Source organism: Adiantum capillus-veneris, chromosome 16, assembly GCF_014529385.1.
Source record: "Adiantum capillus-veneris isolate H3 chromosome 16, ASM1452938v2, whole genome shotgun sequence".
In the NCBI taxonomy this organism is placed as follows: Eukaryota; Viridiplantae; Streptophyta; class Polypodiopsida; order Polypodiales; family Pteridaceae; genus Adiantum; species Adiantum capillus-veneris.
Window position 1 is genome coordinate 38,758,276 of NC_140946.1, and position 26,910 is coordinate 38,785,185.

General features: G+C 46.9%; 1 protein-coding gene and 1 pseudogene across 2 annotated transcripts in view; one reads left to right on the forward strand and one right to left on the reverse strand.

The window, feature by feature from the left end:
• The window catches only part of LOC147438878 (3-oxoacyl-[acyl-carrier-protein] reductase 4-like), a 74,182-nt gene that overhangs the window by 37,345 nt on the left and 9,927 nt on the right, over positions 1-26,910 (forward strand). For both annotated transcript variants that reach the window (XM_086484845.1, XM_086484844.1), the window contains exon 2: positions 9,276-9,418. In XM_086484845.1, coding sequence (XP_086340971.1) covers positions 9,276-9,418 — 143 coding nt within the window. The remainder of the gene's footprint in view (positions 1-9,275; positions 9,419-26,910) is intronic.
• LOC147438879 (uncharacterized) lies at positions 1,788-3,851 on the reverse strand (annotated as a pseudogene).

Sequence of the window (26,910 nt, forward strand, 5' to 3'; positions counted from 1 at the left end):
AGCTGAAGAGAGAGACCCCAGAGACAGATCACAGATTTCTTTACACTAGATATTGTACACCCAGAAGAACAGACAAAGGAGCAGCCAACTGTGGAGAGGTCTACCCGCACTAATGGCATTCTCATAGACCGAGCATTGGAGCTAGGGAGATCTAGACGACCCCGATGGAGAAGAGGAGCTACACAGTTTCGAAGGAGGCTACAACAAAGGACTCGAGCCATATTCTTTCGTCGTCCAGAGTGCAGATGAAGATGGATCTCTACTCCCCTCCCATACTGTCTTCACATTGTACTGCTTAGTTTAGGATCCCGCAGTATTTATATTCTGTTATCCTAGTTTAATTTATTTTGTTAATCTGACTTTGTATCAGATACACCGCATTGTAACTTTTTGGTCTCATAGGTCACTTTGGCCTTTTGAAGACGTTAATATAACATTTCATTTCATTTCATCTCTCTCTCTCTCTCTCTCTCTCTCTCTCTCTCTATATATATATATATATATATATATATATATATATATATATATATATATATATATATATGGTTTGTGGGATACAAATAATTGCCGATTGGCCCTCGAATCCTCTCGACAATTAGCAATGAAAGGAGATACATCATGCTGGTATGAGCAACTGTCCTCGTGGTTTCAGAGACACGGGTTCAGTATGGAAAGATTACCCGCCTTCCAATACTCTCTTAAGGCTCCATCACTAGCAATCACACGAACGGAGATTAATAAAATCATCCGCTAGGATCTTATACAGTTGGACACTAAGAGGACATGGGTAGACCCTACACAAGAATTGGGCACGAAGATGGCCGACTACAAAGAAAACTTCCTACAGCTATCTGAAGATGGTTTTGTGATTCGCCCGAGCTACATGGATACCCACCTGTCTCATGGTTTGAGATGTGCTATTGGTCAGATTCGTACGTGCTCACACCAGCTGGAAATTGAATTTGGCAGATTTAGGGGAATCCCACCTGAGAGCAGAATTTGCAAGTTATGCGGAATGGAGCCGGAGACAGAATTACACTACATATGCCATTGCACCGTATACTATGAGATACGTGGGCGTTTCCATTGCCTATTTAAAGAAGGCTTTGGACCTCTAGATAGAGTCATGCAATACCAGGATCAAAGATGCTTAGGCCTGTACCTACTGGAACATCGGCATAGGGATAATCTAATGAGAAGACAAAGAGCACTACAGCCTCAGAGGCAGATCACAGATTTCTTCGGATCGAGAGAAGCAGGAATGGAAAGAGAAGCAAGAGGCCAGCAGCGAGCACAAAGGAGTACCCACATTCATACCAAAGGCACCCTCATTGACAGGGCGATTGAGCTTAGGAAATCGAGACGACCACGACCGAGATGCAGAAGCACACTTCATCCGAGGAGACTACAACAAAGGATTAGAAGCATTCTAGCCAGACACCCAGAATGCTCCTAAGAAGTTTATCTAATACTTTGTATTTAGTTTTTCGCATTTATTCACACACTTTCACACTTTTCACACTTAGTACTTTAGTACTAAGGTACCCAGACATTGTAACAGATTCACCACTTTTGTATTAGTTTGGTCTCATAGGTCACTCTAGCCTTTTGAAGACGTTAATATAACATTTCATTTCATTTCATCTCTCTCTCTCTCTCTCTCTCTCTCTCTCTCTCTCTCTCTCTCTCTCTCTACAGTGCATACCCGTCAATGATGGCTTGAAATTCTATTGGTTTAGTACAATGTAATGCAAAATCCTTATGCGAATTTTAGCCTTGCAGATTTATCACACTTTGTGAAAATGCCTCCAAAACCAGGGACTTTGTGGAAGGGTAAGCCCTCTACTCTGTGTAGGTAGTGTGGGGGGGTCTGGACCTGCTCGTCGGAAAAACTGTGTGATGGTAGTCTGTGTCCTCCTATCCTGACTTTGGCGTGGCTGTAACAACTGCTCTCGAACCTCTAAAGCCGCAACCGGGAACTGGCCAAACCTCCTCTGCTCTCGGCCTATCATATGTTGCTGTAATGAGTCTCCAATGCCATATCTCTCTCTCAGCTCTGTATATGCTGGGCATCTCATGACAAAATGCTCCTCACTCTCCACCTCTGTCTGGCAGATCCGGCATGTACGCTCCTCTTGTGGTATGCCTCTGGCTCTGTAATGAGTCTCCAATGCAATATCTTTCTCTCAGCTCTGTATATGCTGGGCATCTCATGACAAAATGCTCCTCACTCTCCACCTCTGTCTGGCAGATCCGGCATGTACGCTCCTCTCGTGGTATGCCTCTGGCTTTGCCACTCTCAATCTCTAGCTGATGTGATGACACTCGTAGCTGGCCAATGCTGACCCGAAGTCGGTGTGGCATGTACTCCTGCATGTATAATGGAATCTCAATGAGTCCCTGCTCTGAAAACCTCAGAAAATGCTCATAGTAATATAGCATTTTCGGAGGTAGGGTGTCTGTGGGCCTGCGCCATGTCCTCTGAATATATGTATGCCATATCTCCTGTCTGATGACCCTATTCCTCTCAGAGCGTGAGAGAGAATAGGTCGGGGCCTAGGTGTCATACTGGAGTGGTGGTAGTCTATCGATATCAAAACCGTGCTGAGCTAGCCAATCTCCTGTCTGGGCATACCATGAGCTAGTGTCCCCTGCGTGTGCCATCTCTCTAGATGCAATGAAGGCTCTATGAGAGATCCTATCTGGATCCATATCTTCGAATCTGTGAAGAAGGCAAACAGTTTGAAAGAGTGCCTCTACTAACATCGGTGGTGCAGCCAGCTCAGCTCTAATAATGTCGTGTGGAACTGATGGCTTGCTGCGAATCATCCTGGAGATCATAATAATCTGTGGCCTCTCTATCTATGTCCATATTGAGTCTGCGAGTCCTGGGCCCCAAATGGCCGAGGCATACATGAGTGCAGGTGTGACCAGTGTGTCAAAGAGCCACCCCTTCGTCCGGGGCTCCTGGAAGTGGACTTGGTGGCACTGTCTCTCCATCATAGCTAGTGATGCGTATCCTCTGGTAAGTCTATCTCTGGCTGCCCGTGTCATGGAGAAGGTCCCTGATGCTGCGGTGAGTGTAACCCCCAGATATACATATGAGCCTGTCACCTCTATATCCCCTCCAGCTACTGTGAATCTACTCTGTCGGGAATCTGAGCCGATGTATGAAATATGAGAACCTTGGACTTGCCAAGGTTCACCGTGAGTCCTCTCTGTGAGCAGAAATCATCCAGGGCCTGCAAATGTAGCTGTAGTCCCTCTGCCGTCTCTGACATCAGGACAATATCATCTGCATATAAGAGTATGTGTACAATAGTCCCTGCAAATCCACACCCTCTCCACCCCTATGCAAGATGAAGTCTACAATCTCGTCAATGTATAGACCAAAGAGTGTAGGTGATAGAGGGCAACCTTGTTCCACACCAATAGTGCTCACAAGGGTGTCAGATAATCCACCCGGGCATCTCACTCTGCCAGATACATGCTCATACAATGCATAGATCCCCCATGTCATCTCCTCTCCAATCCCAAGCGTAGCCAGGCGTCTGAAAAGTCTCTCTCTAGGTACTGTGTCAAATGCTTTGCGGAAGTCCACGAAGCAGCAATATAATCTCCTCTTCCTCACCTGTGTCTGGTCGATCAGACAACGAAGGGTGAAGATATGATCAATAGTAGAGAAAGCTCGGCGGAAGCCTGCTTGTCCTGGTGTCCTCATGCCCTCTCCTCCCTCTGCTAGAGAACTGAGCTCCTCCTCTAAAACCGCGCCATATAGTTTGGCCAGTATAGGACCAATCATGATAGTGCGATATGTGCTAGGATCCATGGCATCCCCAGATTTGTGGATAGGCACGATGGTGTGCTCTGTCCACGACTTTGGGAATCCCTCTGAAAGCGCGCGATTGAAGAGGTGGGCAATGAGTGGTGCCAATGCGTCACAGCCATATATAAGATGCTTTGTCTCTAGCCCTCCCATGCTGTAGGTGGGATATAGCTTTCTTCACCATGTGGGTGGTGAAGAAAGTAGATGATGTGGGTCGGGTAGCCGATGGCGTAGGTATGGGTGGCTGTCCTGGGATCTCGTATAAGCTCTCAGCATATCTGTGCCATGTTGCTGGGTCCTGAATAGGAGTGGATGGCCTGGGAGGTCTGATCCGGCGCCATGCCTCAGCACTATCCTGGCTCATGAGTAAATGATAGATGTCCCAATACTGGTGCTCCTCCCACTCCCGTCTTTTACGACTGGTAAGTGTCTGCATCTTGTGCTGAGCATGGCGATGTGTAATCTCCCCTCTGATCTCCAATATACGTAGGTGTCTGTGTAGATCTCGACATTCGTCGTCGTACCACCTGTTTTGTGGCATAGTGCTAGTGTGTGGAGGGTGTGTGTGTATGCGATGTGGGAAACTTTGAGTGGCTGACTCGTGTAAGATGGATGTAATGTGTGTGGTGAGTGTGTCCAGAGGTGCTGTTGGGTCTAAGTGTATAAAGTGCTCATGCATGTGATGTATATAAACAAGAGTGAGCTCATGAGTGAAAGAAATGGTAGTGTAAGTGTGAGGGGGGGGGGGGGGGGGGGGGGGGGGGGGGGTCAGCAAGCTGTGTAGCAAGAAGGGAGAATGTAGTATGATCCGCCCCTATCGGTGTGCGTGCAACGTTGAAGGAGTGTATAAGCTCTGCTGTCTGGGTATAGCCCATCAAATAGTCCACTGTGCTCTCTCCGCCACTGTGTGGGAAGCAAGTGAATCCCCCAGAATCTGGCCACCTCGCCATCTCGCTATAAATAACGAGACGGTGCCTGCTGCCAAGCTCAAGAAGGTGTCTGCCATATCCAGTGTTGTCCTGTCCCCCATCTGCAGACACTCTACTCACCCCCATGTCCTCTGCATCAAGTGCCCTCATGATCTCCGGCTTCTCCATATCTAAGATCTCACACTGTCGGCTCTGTGTCCTTTGGTTGAAGTCCCCCATGAGGAGGACTTCCCCGAGTGATGTGTAGTGAGAAATGTCCTCCGACAGTCGAGAGTAGGGGTCCTGGATAGCATATCGTGATCCATGTGGTGAAAAGTAGCTTATGGCAATGTATAGCCCTCTCTCGTGGGTGAGCTCTAGCCGTACCCACATATAGCATGCCTCCTCGTCTCTACTCATCACCTATATCCGGTTGTGTAAGCTCTGTCTGAATAGTATGGGCACCCCTCCTGACCCCCGAGCTGTACTCTGTCTGGTGATGGTCTTGTAAGTCGACTCCCACTGAAATCCTGTGACTATAGGTAGTCCTCTCTCTGGGCTCTCATGGGTCTCCGTAAAACATACAAAGTCATCCTCACTGATGATCTCTTCTAGGCGCTCCGGATGTGTCCATATAGAACCATTGCAGTTCCAGACTGCCCCTCTGAGTGGTGTCTCCTGTGCTAGTGTATGTGTCTCATGGGTCCCGAATCCCTATGAGATTGGGCGGCCGTCGATGAAGATTCTACCATCTCGAAAGAAGGCCTTTTTACCTTCTTTCCGTCCTTGAAGGACCCTGGGCATGCATGATTTCCTGTGCTCGATTTGCATCCTAGTGAGGTCCTCGTCCATAAAGATATGGCCGCCCTGGACGCCTCGTAAGAGCACCCTTTTGCGAAAAAAGGTGGTGCGGTCCTCATCTCCTCGTAACTGCATGATCAACGGGCGAGCTCGAGTGGTGTCACGGCCAGCTCGCCATGCCTTTGTAAAAGGCATAGTCTCTTTGTAGCCTAGTTGGCTACAAAGCTCTTGTGCATCCTCCTCTGCTGAAGGTCCCTCTTTAAGGCCAGCGATCCTAACATTGTGTTTCCTCATATGGCGCAATCGCTCCTCCTCGAGAGTAAGCTGAACCCTCAAGTGCTCTCCCATGTGAACCTCCTCGCATACCTCCTTCTTGATATTCTTTTTAACTACTTCCACCCATCCCGATTGTTTGGCCTCCATTTTTGTCTGGATCTCTTCTTTGATGTCTGCTTTCCATTTATTTTTGATCTCTACTTCTATATCTTCGAAGCTCGAGATTTCCCCCTCTTCCCTGGAGATCCGGAGGTGGTTGATGCTTTCTTGTATACGGTGTATCTCCGTGTTGGAGGTGTCACGGAGTTCTTCGAATGCTTTCTTCCAGGCCTTCTTTTCTTCTGTGAGGCCTTTGATGTTATCCTCCATCTGCTTCATCTTTTCCGTCATCCTCCTTACTTCGGCGTTCATTGCCTTGTCCGCATCTTTCTTTGCCTGTGTGATAGCTTTGGCTATCATGTCCTCCACTTCTTTCCTGTCAAGAGGTGCCATGGTCGAGCTCGAGGAGGCGAGGCTGAGCACACGGGAAGCCTAGTCTTTACAGCCCATCCCCTTGAATGTTGAGCTGCTAATGGATATGGGGGTGGCCTAGGCTTCCCGTCTCTGGGCTGCTGTGATGGTGGAGTTGTAGCACAATGCAGCACAAGGCGAGAGGTGTGCAGGGGCGAGAGGTGGGCTGAAGGCGAGGGGTGGTCTGGAGGCACGTGGTGCATTGCTGAGGAGGCGAGTGGTACGAATGGTGCAAGGTGGGCGATGGCTGGCGGGAGGTGCTGCGCGAGCAGAGAGAGAGAGAGAGAGAGAGAGAGAGAGAGAGAGAGAGAGAGAGAGAGAGAGAGTTTTAAGTATAAATCACTTCCGCTGCACATTACACAAAATCATCAGCCCTCTCCATTGTGTAGGAGAACTTGGGCATGTGAATAGGCTAGGTTGAGGTGGATGACGGGAAACCTTTCAAATCAGCTCACTACAGCCGAAATCAATCCCAAATGAATGAAAAACAGCAAATCGTCTCTTTTCGTCCTGAAATTTCAGCACCAAACAACTTGCATAGGTCACCAATCTGACTCGAGAGCACGCCTTCCTTGCAGGAAATCTCTCTAAATTGTTCTGTACAAGCACCCAATGCTTTCTTGAGGCTCCCTTGACAAATAAACGATCCGAATGTTTTCACCTAACCCTCATCAAACTGTCCAAACCTGTCCATGGGCTGTAATTGCAGGTTTTTGACCCAATTTCGCCAGCATAATTGCGCAAAAATCCCTGTAGGTCAAAAGTACACGTTAAGGACACTTTCCCTTGTGTTATGGAAGCTTTCTAGTGAGTTGCAGGCCAATTTCAGCATGCTGTAATTTTCTGTTTTGCCACTGTTAGGTGCCTATTGCCCTGTACACACATCCCAAAGCCTTTCCCAGGCTTCCCTGGCGATTCCTGCAGTTTAGGTGCGAAACCCTAAAAAGCAGGTGCAGAAAAACATAGCAGGCTGGAATTCTCTGTTTTGGACCGTTTTGAGCGGAGCGAGCTCGCCTACGCATGTCTCAGGTGCTCCCGCACGCAATGGGACATCTCCCTTGTAAATCGGACGAGTTTTCACGCGAGAAAACTCTCCGTTTTCGCATTCCTTCGCGATGGAACTGGGTGTACTTGAAGGGGATTAACAGTTAGCTAATCCGGTTCTTGTACAAAAGGCTCTTGCCTTGGCAAACGTGCATAAAACCCCCAGAACTGTACATAGTCATATGAGAAGCCCAACTAGTGGGGCATTACCATATGTGCAAAGGGGAGAGAGAGATGCGCGAGAGTAAATAGTCCCGCTACATAGAGCAAGGGAGAAGGCAAGATTTCCATTAACACCTACTGCTCACACACTGTAGCACTCTTATGAGTTGAAATCAGCCCCCTCTTGAAACGGGCGGCCCCTCTTGTTGATGCTTTTGGCAAATGCATCTAGAGCCGCCATGTGTCACTTATGCCTCTTTTGAGTTAATTTCCTAGTACCCACCGACTTATAAGTGTCGCGAGGGGCCTAAATGACTTTGAACTGAGCCTAGACACCCTTTTATTGCTCGGATTCCAGTGCCGACTGGCCCGACCATCTCGTGGCGACCTGCCCTTCCCGACTGCGAGTGAAACTGTCAGTCGTTGGCCGTTCCACACTCGCCGCGCAATGTCCGGCCATTTGCAACTTCAAAAAGAGGGTCCCAAAAATTAAATAAAAATCATTGGAAAGAAACCAACAACTAAGGTTAGCAATTGCCACGTCCTCGTGACAGTCCATGCTCATGTGTCATTGTCTCCATAAAGTTGGATCCAAATTATACCTACAGTCCACAAAAAACACTATATGAGGGCTGAATGCATAATAAAGTTGGAAGTAGAGGGGGAGAGATTGAGATGATCAAACCCTCTCAAATTCGACTTATCCGACTCTCAAGCAGGTGCGGTAGATAGGTTGTGTGTGACATGTAGACAACTAAGCTTGTGTTACTTCAATGTCTTGATAATCAAGCTTATCAAGTTTTGCCTATAGAGCAGTTCAATTGAAGATATAGCCGAAATATTCTTCGAGTTTGCAGTCAATAAACTACAAGCTGTATTTCCTTGGTAACTTTGCAAGACCATCAAACTGGAGAGCTTGTGTGATTCAAGAAGAAGTAGACAAGGTGTTTCAACGATAATCTTGATAAAATGGGCTTGTATATTTGAGTATGTCCCTTCAAGGCTGAAGTCGTCTAAGTTTTTAAATGTATCATAAAACTTGAATTATGACACCATTTTCTTTTATATTTGGAATTAGGATAGCCTAGATAAACATGAATCAGAACCCTTCATTTTATGATTCCCTAAAGTAGGAAATTGCCTAACATGAGATAAGTGAATTGTTTGCCCCTTAACTTTGTTAGCATGAAATAGGTGACTTGTTTGCCGCTGTTTGGGTCATATCCACGGTAAGACTAGAGCAAGAACCCTCCTCATAAACCGATGACATTGGATTGAGGTGGATGGTTAAGAATTTGTATAGAGGAGATTCTTTATCTTGGTGTGTATCTCTAGAGTGTTGCATTTCAGAATTTTCTAGGACAAAAATGTATTGCATTGAAGAATTGGTGTATGCATGTAGTCATATGCAATGTGCAAAAGAGTAACAAACAAAGACAGATAGCCTGACCGTAGCATGGTTTGATTCCAAATTTTGGGAGCAATTTATCTTTCTCAGTAGATGGTTTGGATGGGTGTTGCAAAGCTTGTTTCAGTTCAAAGTATTTCTCACATCCTTACCCCAAGCCCCCCCCCCCCCCCCCCCCCCCCCCCCCCCACACACACGCACACACACACACACACACACACACACACCCTTAAAAAAAGAAGAAGGTTCATACCCTATTTTGCCAAGATGAAACTAGAAGCTTGTGTGCTACTGTTCTTTATGTTGATGTTGCCTAGTAGCTAACAAGTATATAATGCAGATGTTCGGTCTATGGTGGCTACGACAGAGGAGGTCACTCTTGAAACTTCTAAGGCACTTGAAGCTCCAGTTGTTGTGGTGACTGGAGCTTCTCGAGGTATTGGGAAAGCAATTGCCCTTGCCTTAGGGAGTGCTGGTTGCAAGGTTGGTTGTTTCTTTAGTTTGAAGTCGATTCTTTGAGAGAAGTGTGTGTGTGTGTGTGTGTGTGTGTGAGAGAGAGAGAGAGAGAGAGAGAGAGAGAGAGAGAGAGAGAGAGAGAGAGAGAGAGAAGCAAAAGTTTGAACTATGAATTCTAACCCTACAACACGGAAACCCTAACTACAAACCTTGCGCGCAACTCCTCACGCTCTTGCTCGCGACTTGCATACCATCTCGTACGAGCAACCAGCATGCAGAGCCGCTGTGCCGCTAACACCGCCTGCATCTGTTGCACTGCTTGAAGCTGGTGCTGCCGCTGTTAAACCATAGTTACTAGGAACGGAATATCGGAATGAGGAAAACAAGCTTGAATTGCCATTCCCTGTTACGGATACTCACGTCTAAAACACAGAATGGGGATTTGGAATGGGTAGTTGGAATGGGAATGGGGAACGGAAGATTGAAAATGGCCATTCCTTGCATCTATGCCTTAAACACTGCCGGTGTTCGTTGTTGAAACCCTAAATCCAGTCTCTTCCCTCTTGCATTTCATCCTGCTTGTTGCCACCCTATCATCCTGTTGCTGGCCTTTTCATCCTCCCGCTTTTTTGTTTGCTGCAACCCGTATCACCCTCCTACACACACATACCCAGCAACCATTTCACTCGCATTCACATCCACACACACATTCAGGCACATTCATCTTTCTTGCCATCATTCACACACATTCGTTTGCATTCACTCACAATTACACGCACGCACTATCACCAACACTACTCAAACTCACACACACACTTTTCTTCCATGGGGTAGTAGTAGTCCTCTCATGGGTTTCGAGGGGTAAGGTGGGGAAGAGTGTGGTTTGAGGTGTGGGTAAAATTTGTCATCTCTCTCTCTCTCTCTCTCTCTCTCTCTCTCTCTCTCTCGTATGATGGTGTAACAAACTTGGACACCCCAAGTCTGTAATCTGTCCCGACACGAGAGAGAGATTCACTTTAATCACTTCACAACTTCAAGTCTCAGTTCAATTGAGTCAACACGGCCCGACGTAGCTCCGTCGTGCCCAGAGAGATTGGCCCCAAAGACTGGCGCCCCTTTCAGTATTTCTTTTTGTATTAATAATTGAGCAAGTACAGGTGCCCTTGGGTCTCCTTTGCTCACCGGCTCGTCAGCATCGAATGGGCCAGAGAGAGCCCTAGGGTCTTATTGAAAGGCCCTTGGCCTTGGAAAAGCAGTTTACATGAAAAGCGTCAGTTTCAAAAGCATCAGGTACCAAAAGCTTGCGCTAAAACAACCCAACGCAAATCGCAGAATTCCGTACAGTCTGCCATGTTAGCAGCACAATTCGCGGGCGTCTGTACAGCCAGCCACGTTAGCAGATTCTTCGCAATTTTTTAATTGTGTCACTTAGGCCCCGTCGACACTTATCCATAAGTTGGAACAACTTATATTAGGAAATCCTGTAATTCATGATTCATAGGTCATGCCACGTCATCAATTTGTGACATACCTCCCTCTTGAAAGAGTTGTAATCGTCCTTGATGAAGCCTGCAAAACAGACAGAGGCCATAAACCAGTTGAGTAGACACTGACTCTAAGTACCGACGCACTAGAGAACACAGATCTAGCACTTGCACAAAGACGACACAATCAGTGCACATTCACGTCAGATCAATCACATAAAAATTGGTTCCAAATCTAAGACCATGATTCTTGGCAACGTATTTAGCAATCGCATCTAGATTCATCCCAGACCTCACTGATGTTGGATTAGCTAATTCTTATTGCGATCATGTCTATAGATTCTCAAGACCGAAATGTTGCAGTCATTTCGTCTTTCAGTTCCTGCACTCAAACAAAACACATGAGAGAGTACACATCAATCGGATTCTAGTTCGGGAATTCCCATTTTCAATATTTATAAAGTCATACAAAAAAATACTGTCAACACAGCAGTATCCGTGAAATCCAAAGGGAAATCAGTGAGTCTATTTCATTCCAGGTAATCTGTGATAAAGGAGCGGAGTGACTCCCCTCTTGTGCAGTCCCGTCTGCACTAGATTCAACCATACTGATCTGCGGGATCTTTTGGACTACACGCAGTTAATCCAAAAGCCTCAAGGTAAAGTTCCAAAATATGAGGAGTATATGGTAGGTCCTCCTCTTCCATCCACTTCGCATCCAATGCCGGATAGTTCTCAAATTTTATTAATAACCGTCGAATCACTTTACCTTTCACTTTTCTTTCCTTATGTGCTAGAATCTGTTCTGGAAGGAGTATCTCCTCGCTCGCTCCCCATCAACTGGCACCTCACCCTTGAAGGGTTTCAACAAACTCACATGAAATGCATTGTGAATCTTCCAAGTATCTGGCAACTTGAGTCTAAAGGATACATCATTTATCTTTTCTTTAATATGGAAAGGGCCGTAATACCTCATGCTAAGCTTAGGAAAACGCTGCTCCTTTCCCTTTCGTTTCCTTAGGCATGCCTTCTCAAAACGTAAGAGCACCCAATCATCCTTCTTCAACTTCAAGTTACGTCGATGTCGATGTCGATCTGTTGCCTTCTTGTGCCGTGCTTGAGACTTCTCTAGAGCCTCACGAACCTTGGCAAAAGCAGTGTCCAAGTCCCTCGTATACTGGTCGGCTTCAAAAATCTTGTCTTTGGTGCTTAGAAAGGGAGGGCCCTTCTTAGCACCTTCGATTACCTCAAATGGTGCCTTCCCTATCGAGGAGCGAACCGTGTTATTGTAGGCAAATTCCACCAAAGGCAAATATTATCCCATTGAGTCTTCTGATCTGAGATGTAAGACTTTAATAAATCCAAAACCACTGAATTGGCTATCTCGGATCGCCCATCTATCTGCGGGTGGAATGATGACGAGAACTGCAACCACGTGCCAATGTTCTCCCAAAACGAACTCATGAATCGGGGATCTCCCTAATTGATCATTCCATTTCAAATTGATAGAAACTAAGGCTGGGCAATAACGGACTTGAACCGCTGACTATCTCGGTGTAAACGTCGGAGACTATGGTCTCATGCATGCCATGTAACTGAAATATTTGAGCAATGAACAGTCTTGCTAAATGATCATGCTTGACTGTTTTCTTTACTTAAATGAAGTGAGCTTGCTTTCTAAATCTGTCAATGATAGTCCAAATGCCATCCTGCCCATTTTGAGTCTTGGGGAGATCAAAGATGAAATCCATAGCAATGCTTTCCCAGGGGCGGATGGGAATGGGTAAAGGTTGTAGGTGTCCCTGTGCCTTATGTCTGTCAAACTTGACCTTTTGGCATACTAAACAATTGCGAACAAAGTCGTCCACATCCTTTTTGAGTCTCGACGAAAGGAAATAACGCTCCACACCCTTCAAAGTGGTGTCTATACCGCGGTGACCCGTAAAAGGTGGACAATGGCACTCTGTCAAGACCTTTTCTCTCAAAGTCTGTGTAACACACAACATCATTTTCATCATCAAGTAGCCATCCTGTATGGAATACCTTGAAATTGTCTTTTTGTATCCGAGTAAAAAATGTCCGCAAAGTCACGACCTGTGGCATACTGGTCAACTATATCCTTGAAGCTTCTGTGATGAATGGCGGAAATAGCCAGATCTAAGGGCTTCTGAGACAATGCATCTGCCACTAAATTTTTTTGTCCTTGAACATGGACAATCTAGAAGTGAAACTGTGACAAGATGTTAGAGGCCATCTCATCTGCTTTTCCGAAATCTGCTTCTGTGACAAGAAGTAGCGTAAACTATGGTGATCTGAAAAGACTGTGAAATCGGCTCTGAGTAAGTAGTGTTGCCACTGTGTAAGAGCATGGATCACTGCCAATAGCTCTTTCTCATATATCCGTGCTACAAATATTGGCCGTGAAAACATCCTGCTTTCATAAGCAATGACATGGCCATCTTGCATTAAAACCGCTCCCAGACTACGACCACAAGCATCACAATAAACTTCGAACGGCTTTTGCAAATCTGGCAAAGCCAACACTGGTCTGGTAGTCAACTTTCTTGTAAGCGTTTGAAAAACAGTCACCTCGGTCGGTCCCCACGTAAAAGGGACTCCTTTTTGAGTCAGTAAATGCAAAGGTGAAGCTATCTCTGCAAACTTCCGAATGAACCGCCGATAATAAGAGCACAAGCCCAAAAAGCTTCGAACTCTGTGAACACTCTTTAGGTCAAGCCAATTGCGAATAGTCTTGATTTTGGCCGGGTCCATTTGTACTCCTTTTGCTGAGACAATGTGTCCCAAGAAATGTATCTCCGGTAAGAAAAACTTGCTCTTTTTGGCATTGATAACCAATCTATGCTTGCGCAATGCCTGAAAGACCTGTAGCAGATGATGCCTGTGTTCTGCTTCATTCTTGGAGAAAACAATAATGTTGTCAAAGAAAGTGCGGACAAATGTTTGATACACTTGGAAAATCCTATCCATCATTCGTTTAAGTGAAACACTAAACTAAAAGATTAAATTAGAGAGAGAGAGAGAGAGAGAGAGAGAGAGAGAGAGAGAGAGAGAGAGAGAGAGAGAGAGAGAGAGAGAGAGAGAGAGAGAGAGAGAGAGAGAGAGAGAGAGAGAGAGAGAGAGAGAGAGAGAGAGAGAGAGAGAGAGAATATGAAATGAAATGAAATGCTATATTAACATCTTCAAAAGGCCAGAGTGACCTATGAGACCAAACTGATACAAAAGTGGTGAATCTGTTGCAATGTCTGGGTACCTTAGTACTAAAGTACTAAGTGTGAAAATAAATGCGAAAAAACTAAATACAAAGTATTTAGTAAACTTCTTAGGAGCATTCTGGGTGTCTGGCTAGAATTCTTCAATCCTTTGTTGTAGTCTCCTCCGGTGAAGTGTGCTTCTGCATCTCGGTCGTGGTCGTCTCGATTTCCCAAGCTCAATCGCCCTGGCAATGAGGGTGCCTTTGGTATGAATGTGGGTACTCCTTTGTGCTCGCTGCTGGCCTCTTGCTTCTCCTTCCCTTCCTGCTACTCTCGATCCGACGAAATCTGTGATCTGCCTCTGAGGCTGTAGTGCTGTTTGTCTTCTCATTAGATTATCCCTGTGCCGATGTAGTTCGAGTAGGTACAGGCCTAAGCATCTTTGATCCTGGTATTGCATGACTCTATTTAGAGGTCCAAAGCCTTCTTTAAATAGGCAATGGAAACGCCCACGTATTTCATAGTATACGGTGCAATGGCATATGTAGTGTAATTCTATCTCCGGCTCCATTCCCCATAACTTGCAAATTCTGCTCTCAGGTGGGATTCCCCTAAATCTGCCAAATTCAATTTCCAGCTGGTGTGAGGATGTAGGAATCTGACCAATAGCACATCTCAAACCATGAGACAGGTGGGTATCCATGTAGCTCGGGCGAATCACAAAACCATCTTCAGATAGTTGTAGGAAGTTTTCTTTGTAGTTGGCCATCTTCGTGCCCAATTCTTGTGTAGGGTCTACCCATGTCCTCTTAGTGTCCAACTGTATAAGATCCTAGCGGATGATTTTATTAATCTCCGTTCGTGTGACTGCCAGTGATGGAGCCTCAAGAGAGTATTGGAAGGGGGGTAATATTTCCATACTGAACCCGTGTCTCTGAAACCACGAGGACAGTTGCGCATACCAGCATGATGTATCTCCTTTCATTGCTAATTGTCGAGAGGATTCGAGGGCCAATCTAGTATATCGACAATTATTTGTATCCCACAAACCATGCATAAAGGACACTGATCTGGTAAGAGCTTCAATTTCTATCGGAGGGGCAGCTAGTTCCGCTTGGGTAATCGCGTGTGGTACGGAGGCCTTGGCTCTAATCATTCGGGAAATCATAGATACCAAAGGTCTCTCCATTGACTTCCAATTATCCTGATCCACAGATGGTCCCCAAATTTGGACCTCATAAAGCATAGCCGAAGCCGCCACAGTATCAAAGAGCCAAAGTTTTGTTCGTGGTTCCTGAAATTGCACTTGAGAATACATCCTCTCCAACCCTCCCAAGGCCGCAGAGGCTCTGGACAATCTAGCATCCGCCGCTTTCTTAAGAGTAAACTTCGGTCTTGTAAATACCACACCAAGGTATGTGTATGCATCTGTGTACTCTACTGTATCCTGGCCATATGCAAATGTAGGTGCCGATCTCCTAACCCACGGCGGTGTGGTGTAAACACCATAACTTTGGTTTTACCCAAATTTACCGACAGTCCGCTGTCCTCTGCGAATTTATGTAATGCATCTAACTGCCTCTGCATTCCATCTGGTGATTCTGCTATCAATACAATATCATCTGCATACAACAACAAAGGGATCCATGACCCTGCAAGTTGAGCACCTCTGTCACCCTCTCTATCAATGTAATCTGATACCTCATCCATACCAAATAAAGTAGGGGACAGTGGGCATCCCTGCGTTACTCCAACGGTGAAATGAACAATGTCGGAATCCCCTTTTGGAGTACGTACATAACCAGTTACTGACCCGTATAAGGCCACGATCCCCCGGATAATCTCTTTGGGGACCCCTAACTCTTGCATTCTGCGCATCAATCTGGCCCTTGGTATCGTATCAAAAGCTTTCCGAAAATCCACAAAGCAACAATACATCCTTTTCCCGCTTGCTCTTCCTTCCTCAATAATGGCTCTGAGCGTAAGAATATGATCTAAAGTGGAATAACCCCTCCTGAATCCAGCTTGTCCTGTTGCCCTTATGCCCTCATTCTCTGCCCATCTGCTCAATTTTTGTTCCAGAATGGATGCGTACAGTCGGGTCAGTGTGTGACCCACCATAATGGTACGGTAGTTCCCGGGTATCATAGGATCCCCTGACTTGAAAATAGGTACGATAGTAGATAATTTCCAAGATTGAGGTAATCCTTCACACATGACCCGATTAAACAGACGAGCAAGGACTTCTGAAAGTAGATCCCTTGCGTGGATCAGATGTTCTGCTACTAAACCCTCATGACCATACGCTCTTCTTGTCTTCATCTTGTCAATGGATTTTTTCACCATTTCCGTAGTAAAGAAAGTGCTAGTAGCGGGGCATGGCTCTAGCGGATCTGGTAATGGAGGCTGTCCAGATACCATATATAATGATGTTACATATTGACCCCAAATCTCAGGAGAAGTAATTGTCGGAGGCGATGAGTGCTCGTGAAATAAACTCAAGGCCTCATGTGAGTCCTGACTCAGGAAGAGCTGATATAAATCCTTCTCCAGTTTGGCTAAAAATGCCCTTTTCTTGCGACGTACTATACGCCGAAGAGCAATCCGAGACTGCTTATATGTGATGATCCTAAGTGTAAGCTCTTTCTGGACCTGGGTTCTCGTCTCTCTGCTTTCCTCGTCGTACCAACTGTTTTGAGGCATGTTCCCAAATCCTCTCTTTTGATCAGGCTGAGTATGTGGGTATGCCTCTTGTGCTGCTCCATGTAGTATCTCTGTTAGCTGAGAAGTAATCTCCTCTACAGTATATACTGGCTCGGCTGCCCACATCCTATTATAGATCTTTTCCACATAGACTGAATCAGTCTCTGGCGTGAAAGTATATCTTGTGTGTGTCTTCTTCCTTTGTACTTGAGAGGCATTGTATTGGAAGGAGATTGATAAGGTCAAGAGAGCATGATCCACTACAATCCCAACCGGTCTGGGTCCCACCTTAAAGTCCTCGATACTAGAAATAAAGCTTGGTGAAGTCATGACATAATCCACTGTACTGGCCCCATGCCTGTGCGGGAAGCATGTGAATCCCCCAGATAAAGGGAAATTCTCTAGACCATTAAGTATGGCCAAACCATGTGTAGTTGCCATCTCCATGAGATGTCTCCCATATTGAGTGTGTTCTTTAGCCTATGAGTTTCTAGTAAGCCCCTCCTGTGATAAATCCACTTCTCTGAGCATTTCCTCTGAAGTATCATAGAATACTGCTTGAGAGTTGGCCGTTCTGGCATTAAAGTCTCCTAAGAGAACGATGTCTCCATCTCTAGAGAACTCCCATATGTCATTATTCAATATGGAGAAAGGGGACTTTCCTTTAGGTGAGGAGTAGACTGACGTACTTGGAGGGAAGTAGCATATAGCGATATATAGAAATCTACATGTCTCGGCTCTCATTCTCACCCACATATACCTTGCTTGTTCATCTTTCCTGATAATCTGTAGTAGTGGTTTCAGCTCCTCTTTAAATAAGACTGCTACTCCTCCTGAACCCCGGCTACCTCGTAGAGATCTCTTGTCTGTTCGACCAGCTGTTTCCCATAAATACCCCTTCACATGTGGCATAAGCTGTCCCAGTATTTGGTGTGTCTCTGAGTAGAAAACTATCTCTGTCCCTAAAGCTGTCTTCAAAGGCACCTACATCTAGCCTATATGATCCATTACAATTCCACGTCGCTATCCGGATCGTTGCCCCATAGGTCTCGCACTGTCATGATGAGCGCTTTTCCAGAACCACTACTTTCCCTCCTCTATAAAAGGCGATTTTCCCCTTTTCTCTTGTTGCCCTGATCTCTGGCATCAACTCTTGCATATGTGCCACTTGTGCCAATGTAAGGTCATCTCCCAGGAAAATACCGGTTTTCTTAAGAGTTGGCCTCTTCTTTAGAAATTCTTTCCTTATTTCTATATTCGGGAAGCGGAGAATAAGTACCCTATCCTTTACGTTTCCCTTCTCATCGATTCCTTTCTTGCCCACTCTCCATGCACTTGTGTGAGTAGGTTCTGTGATGCCCATGCGTTGTAGCAGTTCCCTCACTTCTTCATCTACATTCTCTTTGTCTTTGACTCCTGTGACCCGCACATGCAGAGCTCGATTCTTCCTTTTCTGCTCTTCCTCAATGGTCATATTAATAATGGTGGAGGTAGGTGTGGTCTCAGGCATCTGGGCCTTCCCTTTCTTCGCATCCTCAATCCATTTCTCCGCTTCATCAACCTTTTCTTGTGTCTTACAAAGACGTTCCGCCCATGAAGATGCCATTTTCGATTTCTGTTCACCTCCTTCCCGTAGAGATTTCATCTGATCCTTCATGTCCTCCAGCTCCTTCAGCACCGAAGGTTGGTCATCTCCCTTCTCCTTAGTTGCAGATTTGCAAGCCGCAAGTTCTCCTTTTAGCTCCTCGATTATTGCATCTTTTTCCCCCATGTGCTTTTCCATATTTGTTCTCCATGCTTCAAAACTTGCTATTGCCTCATCGAGTTTCTTTTGCATAACGCATTCTGTCACATTTACTTCGGCCTTGATTAGGTTTCGTAATTCCGTTTTCACGATCTGAATTTCCTCAATGTGTATCCCCCGGATCTCTCTCCTTAGTTCTCTCATCATGTCTCCATACATGGAGTTCTTGTAGCTCTCAGCGTTCGCGTGCATTTCCTTCCTGATGTCATCCCTCATATAGTTTAGCTTTGATTTGAGCATCACCTGGACCTTCTCCATCATTAGCTCATCATGTATCCTGGAGGTTTTCCCAACTCGTAAGGATCTTGGTAATAGTAAAGTATCTCTGTTTCTCCGTTTGAAAGTAGCCGTTGTTTTTTTTGGGGTGGTGTAGCTATCTACACCTGGCCCTTCCTCTTCGGTAGGCGGATCCATCGAACCCAGGCCCCAAATGTGGGGTAGGATACTAGGGTGGGGGACTGAGAATAGGGCAAGACTTAAACTTTAACTTAAACTTAAAAAGGCTTTATCCTGCCCTAGCCTCGTGTGCCTTGGTTTCTGCCCTGCGTTGCCTATGTTGCCTGGGCCTCACCAGCCCTACGAGCGTTACTGCTCACGCTGCTTGCCTTACATGCTTCACTTGCAGATTTTGGTACCCTGCGGCCTGCAGCAGACCTTGCGGGACGCGTAGGAGACCAGCTTGCATAGGAGGACCTGCTCGCGCGATGCGTAGGAGGACCAGCTCGCATAGGAGATGCTCGCGTAGGGGGGGGGGGGAGAGAGAGAGAGAGAGAGAGAGAGAGAGAGAGAGAGAGAGAGAGAGAGAAAAGAAAGAAAGATTTTTAACGTCTATGTCAGGCCGAAATCGGCCTATGAGACAAATCAAATGTACATGGTGTGTATGTCATCCGTCTATCGGAAAGACAAATGAAACAAAACTGATACAAAACTGAACTGAATGTAGGTAGTGGGGTATCTGAGGAGGGATGGAGCTCTATCTCTAGGGGTATATGCATGTCTATATGCTCAAGGTAGTACAATCATGAGAATGCATCAAGCTATCTAGCTCCATCCTGTACTAATGGGGGGATGTAAGATGTGGTATATGGGCGGGTCTGGTGCCAAGGCTGCCCGGATGAAAGCTGTCGGGTCGGCCCTCATCTGGGCCACTCGCTCCTCAGTGGCACGGCGCTCCCGGGCTCGGATCTCCTCGATCTGTCGGTGGTGGGAGCGCGCGCCCCTGTAGCCTGTGACTCGTGGTCGTCGTCTAGCTCGGCTCACCTCCGCCTGTGGGAGTGTCACTCCCCTCTGAGTGTCTGGTGGGGGAGGGGCGGTAATCCTCTGAAAGAAGTCTGTGAGCTGCGACTTGTCTCCCCTCTGTCTGTGTAGCTGTGTGTGGCTGTAGTAGTGTGTCCCGATGGCTCTGTATCTCTAGTAAGAACCGTCCGAGCTGTCTCTGATCCCGAGAGTCCATGATCTCTCGGAGAGTGGGCTGTCCTCTGAATAGGGCCTCATACCTGCCTCTGATCTCAGTGTATGCTCTGCATCTACATACAAAGTGCTCCTCACTCTCCACCTCCTCTGTGCAGGCTCTGCAGACGCGCTCCTCCCTGGGGACACCAGTATGTCTCCCGATCTCAATCTCTAACCTGTGTGAAGCCACTCTCAGCTGACCAATCGCCACCCGTGAGCTATGTGGCATATATGTGTCCATGTAGCATGGTCTCTATATGAACCCCCCAGACAATATGGTGAGAAACTGGTCTCTGTAATCTGACATCCTCGTCCCCAAGCCAGGTGACTCCCAGACTCTCCTAGTGTATAGCTGCCACAGATCCTGTCTCAGTACCAAGTTCCTCTCACTGCGAGAGAGGTGAACATATGGTGAGTGGGGGTCGTATTGGAAAGGTGGTAGGCTCTCCATGTCAAGACCGTGTCCCTCAAACCATGCTCTGACCTGTGAGTACCATGCTCTCTCATGCCCACTCTCTGATAGCTGTATAGCTGCCTCAAATGCTCTACGAGTAAGTCTGTCAGGAGGTAGCTCTCTCATCCTCTGGATGAAGCAGACTGTCTGGAATAGTGCCTCTACCACCATGGGTGGTGTGGCGAGCTCGGCTCTAATAATGTCATGTGGCACTGTCTTCTTGCTGCGGAGCAAGCGTGAGATCATACATATCTGTGGCCTCTCAAGCTGTGTCCACTGGTCAGCTGTCAATTCTGGTGCCCATACTGCCGCCGAGTACATCAAGGCCGGGGTGACTAAGGTGTCGAAAAGCCACCCCTTCGTGCGGGGTTCCTGAAAGTGTGCCTGGTGGCATCTCCGCTCTAGCATGGCCAGAGCTGCATATCCTCGGGTGAGCCTGTCAGCAGCAGCCTGCCTCATAGTGAAGGGTCCTGGTAGGCTGGTGAATGTGATGCCAAGGTAGACATAGGAGGTGACTACATCAACCTGTCCTCCTGCTGCTGTGAAGGTGGCAGCGCTCCTCACTGCACTGGATGTGTGAAAGATCATAACCTTGGTTTTGCCAAGGTTCACAGTCAACCCCCTGTGTGTGCTGAATTCGTCCAAGGCCTCAAGATGGCGTTGCAAGCCCTCGGGTGACTCTGAAATCAACACAATATCATCAGCATATAACATGATGTGGACCGGAGTACCTGCCAAGTCGCTCCCCTCTCCCCCTGCTCGCAGTATGTAGTCGGAGATCTCGTCGATGTAGAGCCCAAAGAGTGTCGGGGAGAGTGGGCATCCTTGCTTAACACCAATGGTGCTAGCAATGGTCTTTGAAAAACCGCCTGGGCAACGAACTCGACCCGTCACCTTCTCGTAGAGAGCATATATGGCCCAAATCATCTCTGTTGGTACCCCAATGCTGTGAAGGCGCTGGAAGAGTCTCTCGCGTGGGACTGTGTCAAAGGCCTTGCGGAAATCCACAAAGCAGCAGTAAAGCCTCTTCTTCCGCGCCTTTGCCCCATCAATGAGGCAGCGCAGAACGAAGATGTGATCAGTGGTGGAGAAAGCTCGTCTGAAACCTGCCTGGCCTGGAGCTCGTAAACCCTCGATCTCTGCGTAGTAGCTGAGCTGTGCCTCAAGTACTGCTCCATATAGCTTGGCCATCGTGTGGCCAATCATGATAGTCCTGTAGTTCCCTGGATCCAGGGTGTCGCCAGATTTGTGGATAGGCACTATGGTGTGCTGTGTCCACTCCTCTGGGAAGCCCTCCCCTATAGCCCGGTTGAAGACATGTGCAATCAACGGGGCTATAGTGGAGGCCGCATAAATGATGTGCTCACTCTGTAATCCAGTATGGTCAGCTGATCGTCTGTGCTGCATGCGGCGTATGGCCCTCTCTACCATCTGTGCTGTAAAGAAGGAGGAGCACGTGGGGCGTGGCTCGTGTGGCTGTGGCACAGGAGCTTGAGCTATACCGCCTATTCATGAGCATGGATAGCGCGACGGCATGGCGCACCCTGCGCGAGCCACGTCCGACTACAGCTATTGAGGATCCACAGATATGGCATGATTATGCAGAGCGACTTTACGAGGTGCCAGGACGCGAGCACCTGCACAGAGTCTACGCGCTTTTTCAGAATCTGCCCTGCCTGCGCTGCTCAGAATCTGCAGTCTCTACAGATTCCAGGCCTGCAGTGCTAACCACCTTGCAGCCCTGCACCTCTTGCGCGAAGAGTGACAGCTGCAGGACTGAAGCGCGAGAGAGACTGTTGACCTTTGCAGCGTGAGAGAGAGCCGACCTTTGCCTGAGGTTAAGAGAGAGAGAGAGAGAGAGAGAGAGAGAGAGAGAGAGAGAGAGAGAGAGAGAGAGAGAGAGAGAGAGAGAGAGAGCTCTCGCGCGCTCTCTGAGCTTTCAGCCTCTGCACGTTGTGTGCCCCCTCTGCCTCTTCGAGCCCTGTGCGACCGCGTGAATTGCCTGCTCTCAGCGTCCTGTCCTTCCGTTTGTTATAGTCAGCTCTCAACACAGAAGGCTGCCCTTGCGCAGTGGACCAGGAGAGCTCTATTCAGATTGCGCTCTGAATTGGTGCATGTGTGTGTGAAGGCTGGTCTTCAATGTCAGCACTGTGTGTGTGGTGGGGGATTTGGGTGTGTGGTAAGTCCTTCTGCCACTCGTCTGTCGCGCGACTTTGTTCTGCACAACATCTACCCTGTGCAGGCCCGTCACAGCGCGCCGGTGGTTGAAGTTTAACTTCGCCTGCACGCGGTCCTTCTGTCGTTTTGTGTGAGAGGTGACCTGCCTTTAAGATATATTGCATGTGCCTTGGCTATGGCTGGCCAAAAACCTTGCATAACAAAAGCCAAAATGAAATGAAATGAAATATTAACGTCTTCAAAAGGCCAAAATGACCTATGAGACCAAAAGGTTACATGTGGTGAATCTAATACCAGGTCTGGGTACAAAAAGTACAAAGAACTGAAAAGAAAATAGTGGGTAGGGGTGGGGTGAAAGTTGATAGAAAGGGAATACAAAGGGTGAGCTGATACAATGGAGCTCTCTGACAGTCGAGGCATCATATACATATCCAAAAGACTATAGAGATTCAATGTCCTCCAAGGTAGGCACTTTGTCGGGACGGCTCCTATGTCGTGCCAGTATGGTATGGATTCTCTGTCACAATCTGCGTCGATGTCGAGAGGGCCCTTTCATCCGTGGGCGACGGGACCGCCCCAACTCTATCGACCGATCAAGCAGTATGCCCTTGGTGCCTCTAGTGTTGTTATGCTGTTGAGGCTGCTCGGACTCCTCTGTCTGTGACTGAAAGAAATATGTAATCTTTCGCTATTGCTGGATCTCTCTCATTGTGCCCCTCTTCAAGGGGTCCTCTCTGTGTTTGCGAATCTCCAGTAAGTATAATCCGAGGCATCTTTGATCCTGGTATCTCATGACTCTAGAAAGTGGCCCAAAACCCTCTCTGAATAGACAGTGAAAGTGGTCTCGTATCTCATAGTATACTGGGCAGTGACATGTAATGTAGCTCTGTCTTTGGCTCTATCTGGCACACCTAACAAAGCCTGGACTCAGCGGGTACTCCTCTAAATCTGCCTGTCTCGATCTCTAGCTGATTTGAGGATGTGCGTATCTGACCAATAGCACATCGTACCCCGTGGGATAGGTGAGTGTCCATGTATCCTTGTCTGATCACAAAACCATCCTCGTGAGTTGGAGAAAATGCTCTCTATAGAAAGTCGTCTTCGTACCTAGCTCATGTGTAGGTTGTATCCATGTCCTCTTCGTATCCAGCTGAATCAAGTCCTGTTTGATGAGCCTGGTAATCTCTACCCTAGTAAGGGAGATGGAGGGTGCATCCAGAGAGTACTGAAATGGGGGTAGCCGATCTATACTAAAGCCATGTAACTGAAACCAAGATGCTATCTCTGCATACCAACATGATCTATCTCCCCGTAATGCTAGATGTCGCGAAGACTCTAGTGCTAATCGAGTATATTTGTTTGTAGGGAGAGCCCAAGTGCTATGCATAAATGAAACTGATCGAGGAGTGCCTCCACTACCAATGGAGGAGCAGCGAGCTCCGCCCTAATAATGTCATGTGGTACTAAGGCCTTGGGCCTAATCATCCGAGAAATCATAGACACCAAGGGCTTCTCCATACATCTCCATCCATCAGTACTGCCAGCTCTCCTATGATGATCAACTGAGGGGCCCCATATCTCCACTCCGTACAGCATGGCCGAAGTGACCAAAGTGTGAAAGAGCCAGAGCTTTGTCCGAGGTTCCTGGAACTAAACTTGTGAACATATCCTCTCAAGTCTCCCCAATGCTGCATAGGCTCTGGTCAATCGCGTATTTGCTGCACGCCTCAGGGAAAATTGTAAGGTGCAGCGGAAGTGAATGTTGAACTTTGCTCAAGATGAGTGCTCCGAACTGTGCTTAAGGTTCCTTTTACTTACGGAAGGAAGAGCGTCCCGTTCTTTAAAGAGAGAGTGAGAGTGATCACAAACAAAGTGGATAAACACTGTGAATGAAGATGCTGAGAGATAGAAAGAGAAGAATACGACACCAAAATGTTGTCAAACCCTCCTCCGAAGGCCCCACTCTCTATGGCGAGAGCGGTCTACTATTGATTGCACAAATTTCACAATGCTTGGACTTGCCGACGATGTCGACGACGATGAGGACGACGACGAGACGAGCTGAAATTTGAAATCGCTAAGGGCTGAAATCTGCATATCTTTATCTGCTGAATTCTGACTCTATTCGGTGACGACGGCGATGGCGATGATGCGACGACGACGCGCTGAAAATGCAGATGCTGAAATCTGCGTTTTCCGGGCTGAAACTGCAAACTACGGTGGATCTGACCGTGCGGCGAGGATCTGCTGCAGGAAGGTGAGATCTGCGTGGTTTGGGGGTTCTATTGCGGTGTCTTGATGCTGAAAACTGAAAATGCTAGTGTTCTTTGGGTTCTGTCGTGAAAGATCTGCAAGACGCTAGGCCTCTTGCTGATAAAAAACGCTAGGGTTGATCTGTGTTGCTGAGAAAGTCTGCTAACGCTAGGGCTGATCTGCTGTGTCTTGTTGCTGCTGGGCTGATCTGCAATCCAAATCGCTAGGGCTGATCTGGGTGAAAAACGCTAGGCCTTGCAATGCAAAAACGCTAGGTCTTCTGTCTTGGGGGGTCTTGTTGAGAAGTTGCCTGATGAACACAGGGTTCCTGCTGTCTCTTCTGCCAGAAAGTGCTAGCGCTTCTTTATATACTTGCTTGCTAAAATTGCCCTACCTAGCTCCCAACAAAAGTCACTTAAAAATAATAAGTGAAAAATGTCAAAAATAGAGAAAATAGGTCTATGCACTGTAAAAATGCTCTTGATGGGTTTGGACTGAAATCTGATGCTCATGCTGTGTGCAACCGGAGGATATGCATCTATTCTAAGTGTCTGGACATGCACGGTCTGCGAACAGACTCATAAAAGTGCCAGAACACTTCCTAATCTAACTGAACTGAACCCATGTCATGAAGTAGCTTGTCCACGTATACATAGGGTTAGATGTGCACGTGACATCCCCTCCTTTTCAAAGTGAGGTACTGGTACCGAATTGTATGGCGTCGAGGGAGATCGCCATTAACTTCTGGAATCTTGGAAAGGACTCTTCGCCGGCCCACTCTGATGCGTGGGTCATGCGATACTTGAACTTCATAAAGGTCTGCAACGCTTGCTTCTTTGGGCCGCGCCGAAAGCGACAAAAAATCATCTGTGGCTCCTTCAATGCTTCAACTTCGTTGATAGTCATGCGTCTACCTTCTTCAAGAATCTCTGAGGATGAAAATTCCTGAAACCACTTCCAACACAAAAACATGAACATACCCATTCCATGTAAAGTGACTCGAAAAATACTATTCCTTTGAAAAAACTGTGCATGCAATGCAGATGAAGAAAGTGACGGAGTGCGAAACCATTCATCAAACACACGCAAACAATGGGGTCGAATCTTGACTTTCTGATCTAAATCAATCAACTGTGGCAAATCACAATGGAAATGCCCATGCTTGATGCTCAATCCTTCTTGTGCTCTTTCGTATCCCGTGTCATACCAAGGAAGAGACATGGAATGTGAATTCCTTGAATGCAAACATTTCATCTTTTCATGAGAAATCCGCATACATCTGTGCTTATTCATGAGTGAATCGTGTTCATCGTACAATATGTCATGCCTGTGAAAAGGGATCACATAAGGACGGTGAGTAAGATATAGGTAAGCATCACGAATGGAACACTCGACAATGCATGCTGACTAATCATTCGAACACAGAATACTTCATGTGGGGGTTCTTTGGACCTCGACTCGAGAGCCAAGATCGGTTCTTCGTGATTGATCGAATCTTCTTGTGGGGGTTCTCTGGACCTCGACTCGAAAGCCAAGATCGGTTCTTTGTGATTGATCAAATCTGTAACGAGGTTAGCTTCACTAGAAAAAGTATCAACTAAACCATCATTCTTGTGAACAATCACATCGTGATCATACAAATCATCATGCTCGTGAGAAGTCACATCTTGATCATGCAAATCATCATGCTTATCCTTATCATGCAAATCATCATGCTTATCATTATCATTCAAATCATCATGCAATTCTTCATGTGTGTCATGCTTTGGAGAAGAAGAGACGGAGAGAGTCTCCTTCTCTTGATTTTGTTCAAATTGCGCCTGCACAATAGAAAAGTGTCGCAAGAATTCTTTTATGTGTTGGTCGCTCTTTTCTTTTCTTGCTTTGTTCTTGCGATCAAATTCTGCTTGTCTTGCTTTGTTCTCGAGATCAAATTTGGCTTGTCTTTCTTTGGCTTCCAAGCGTGCTTGCTTGTGCTC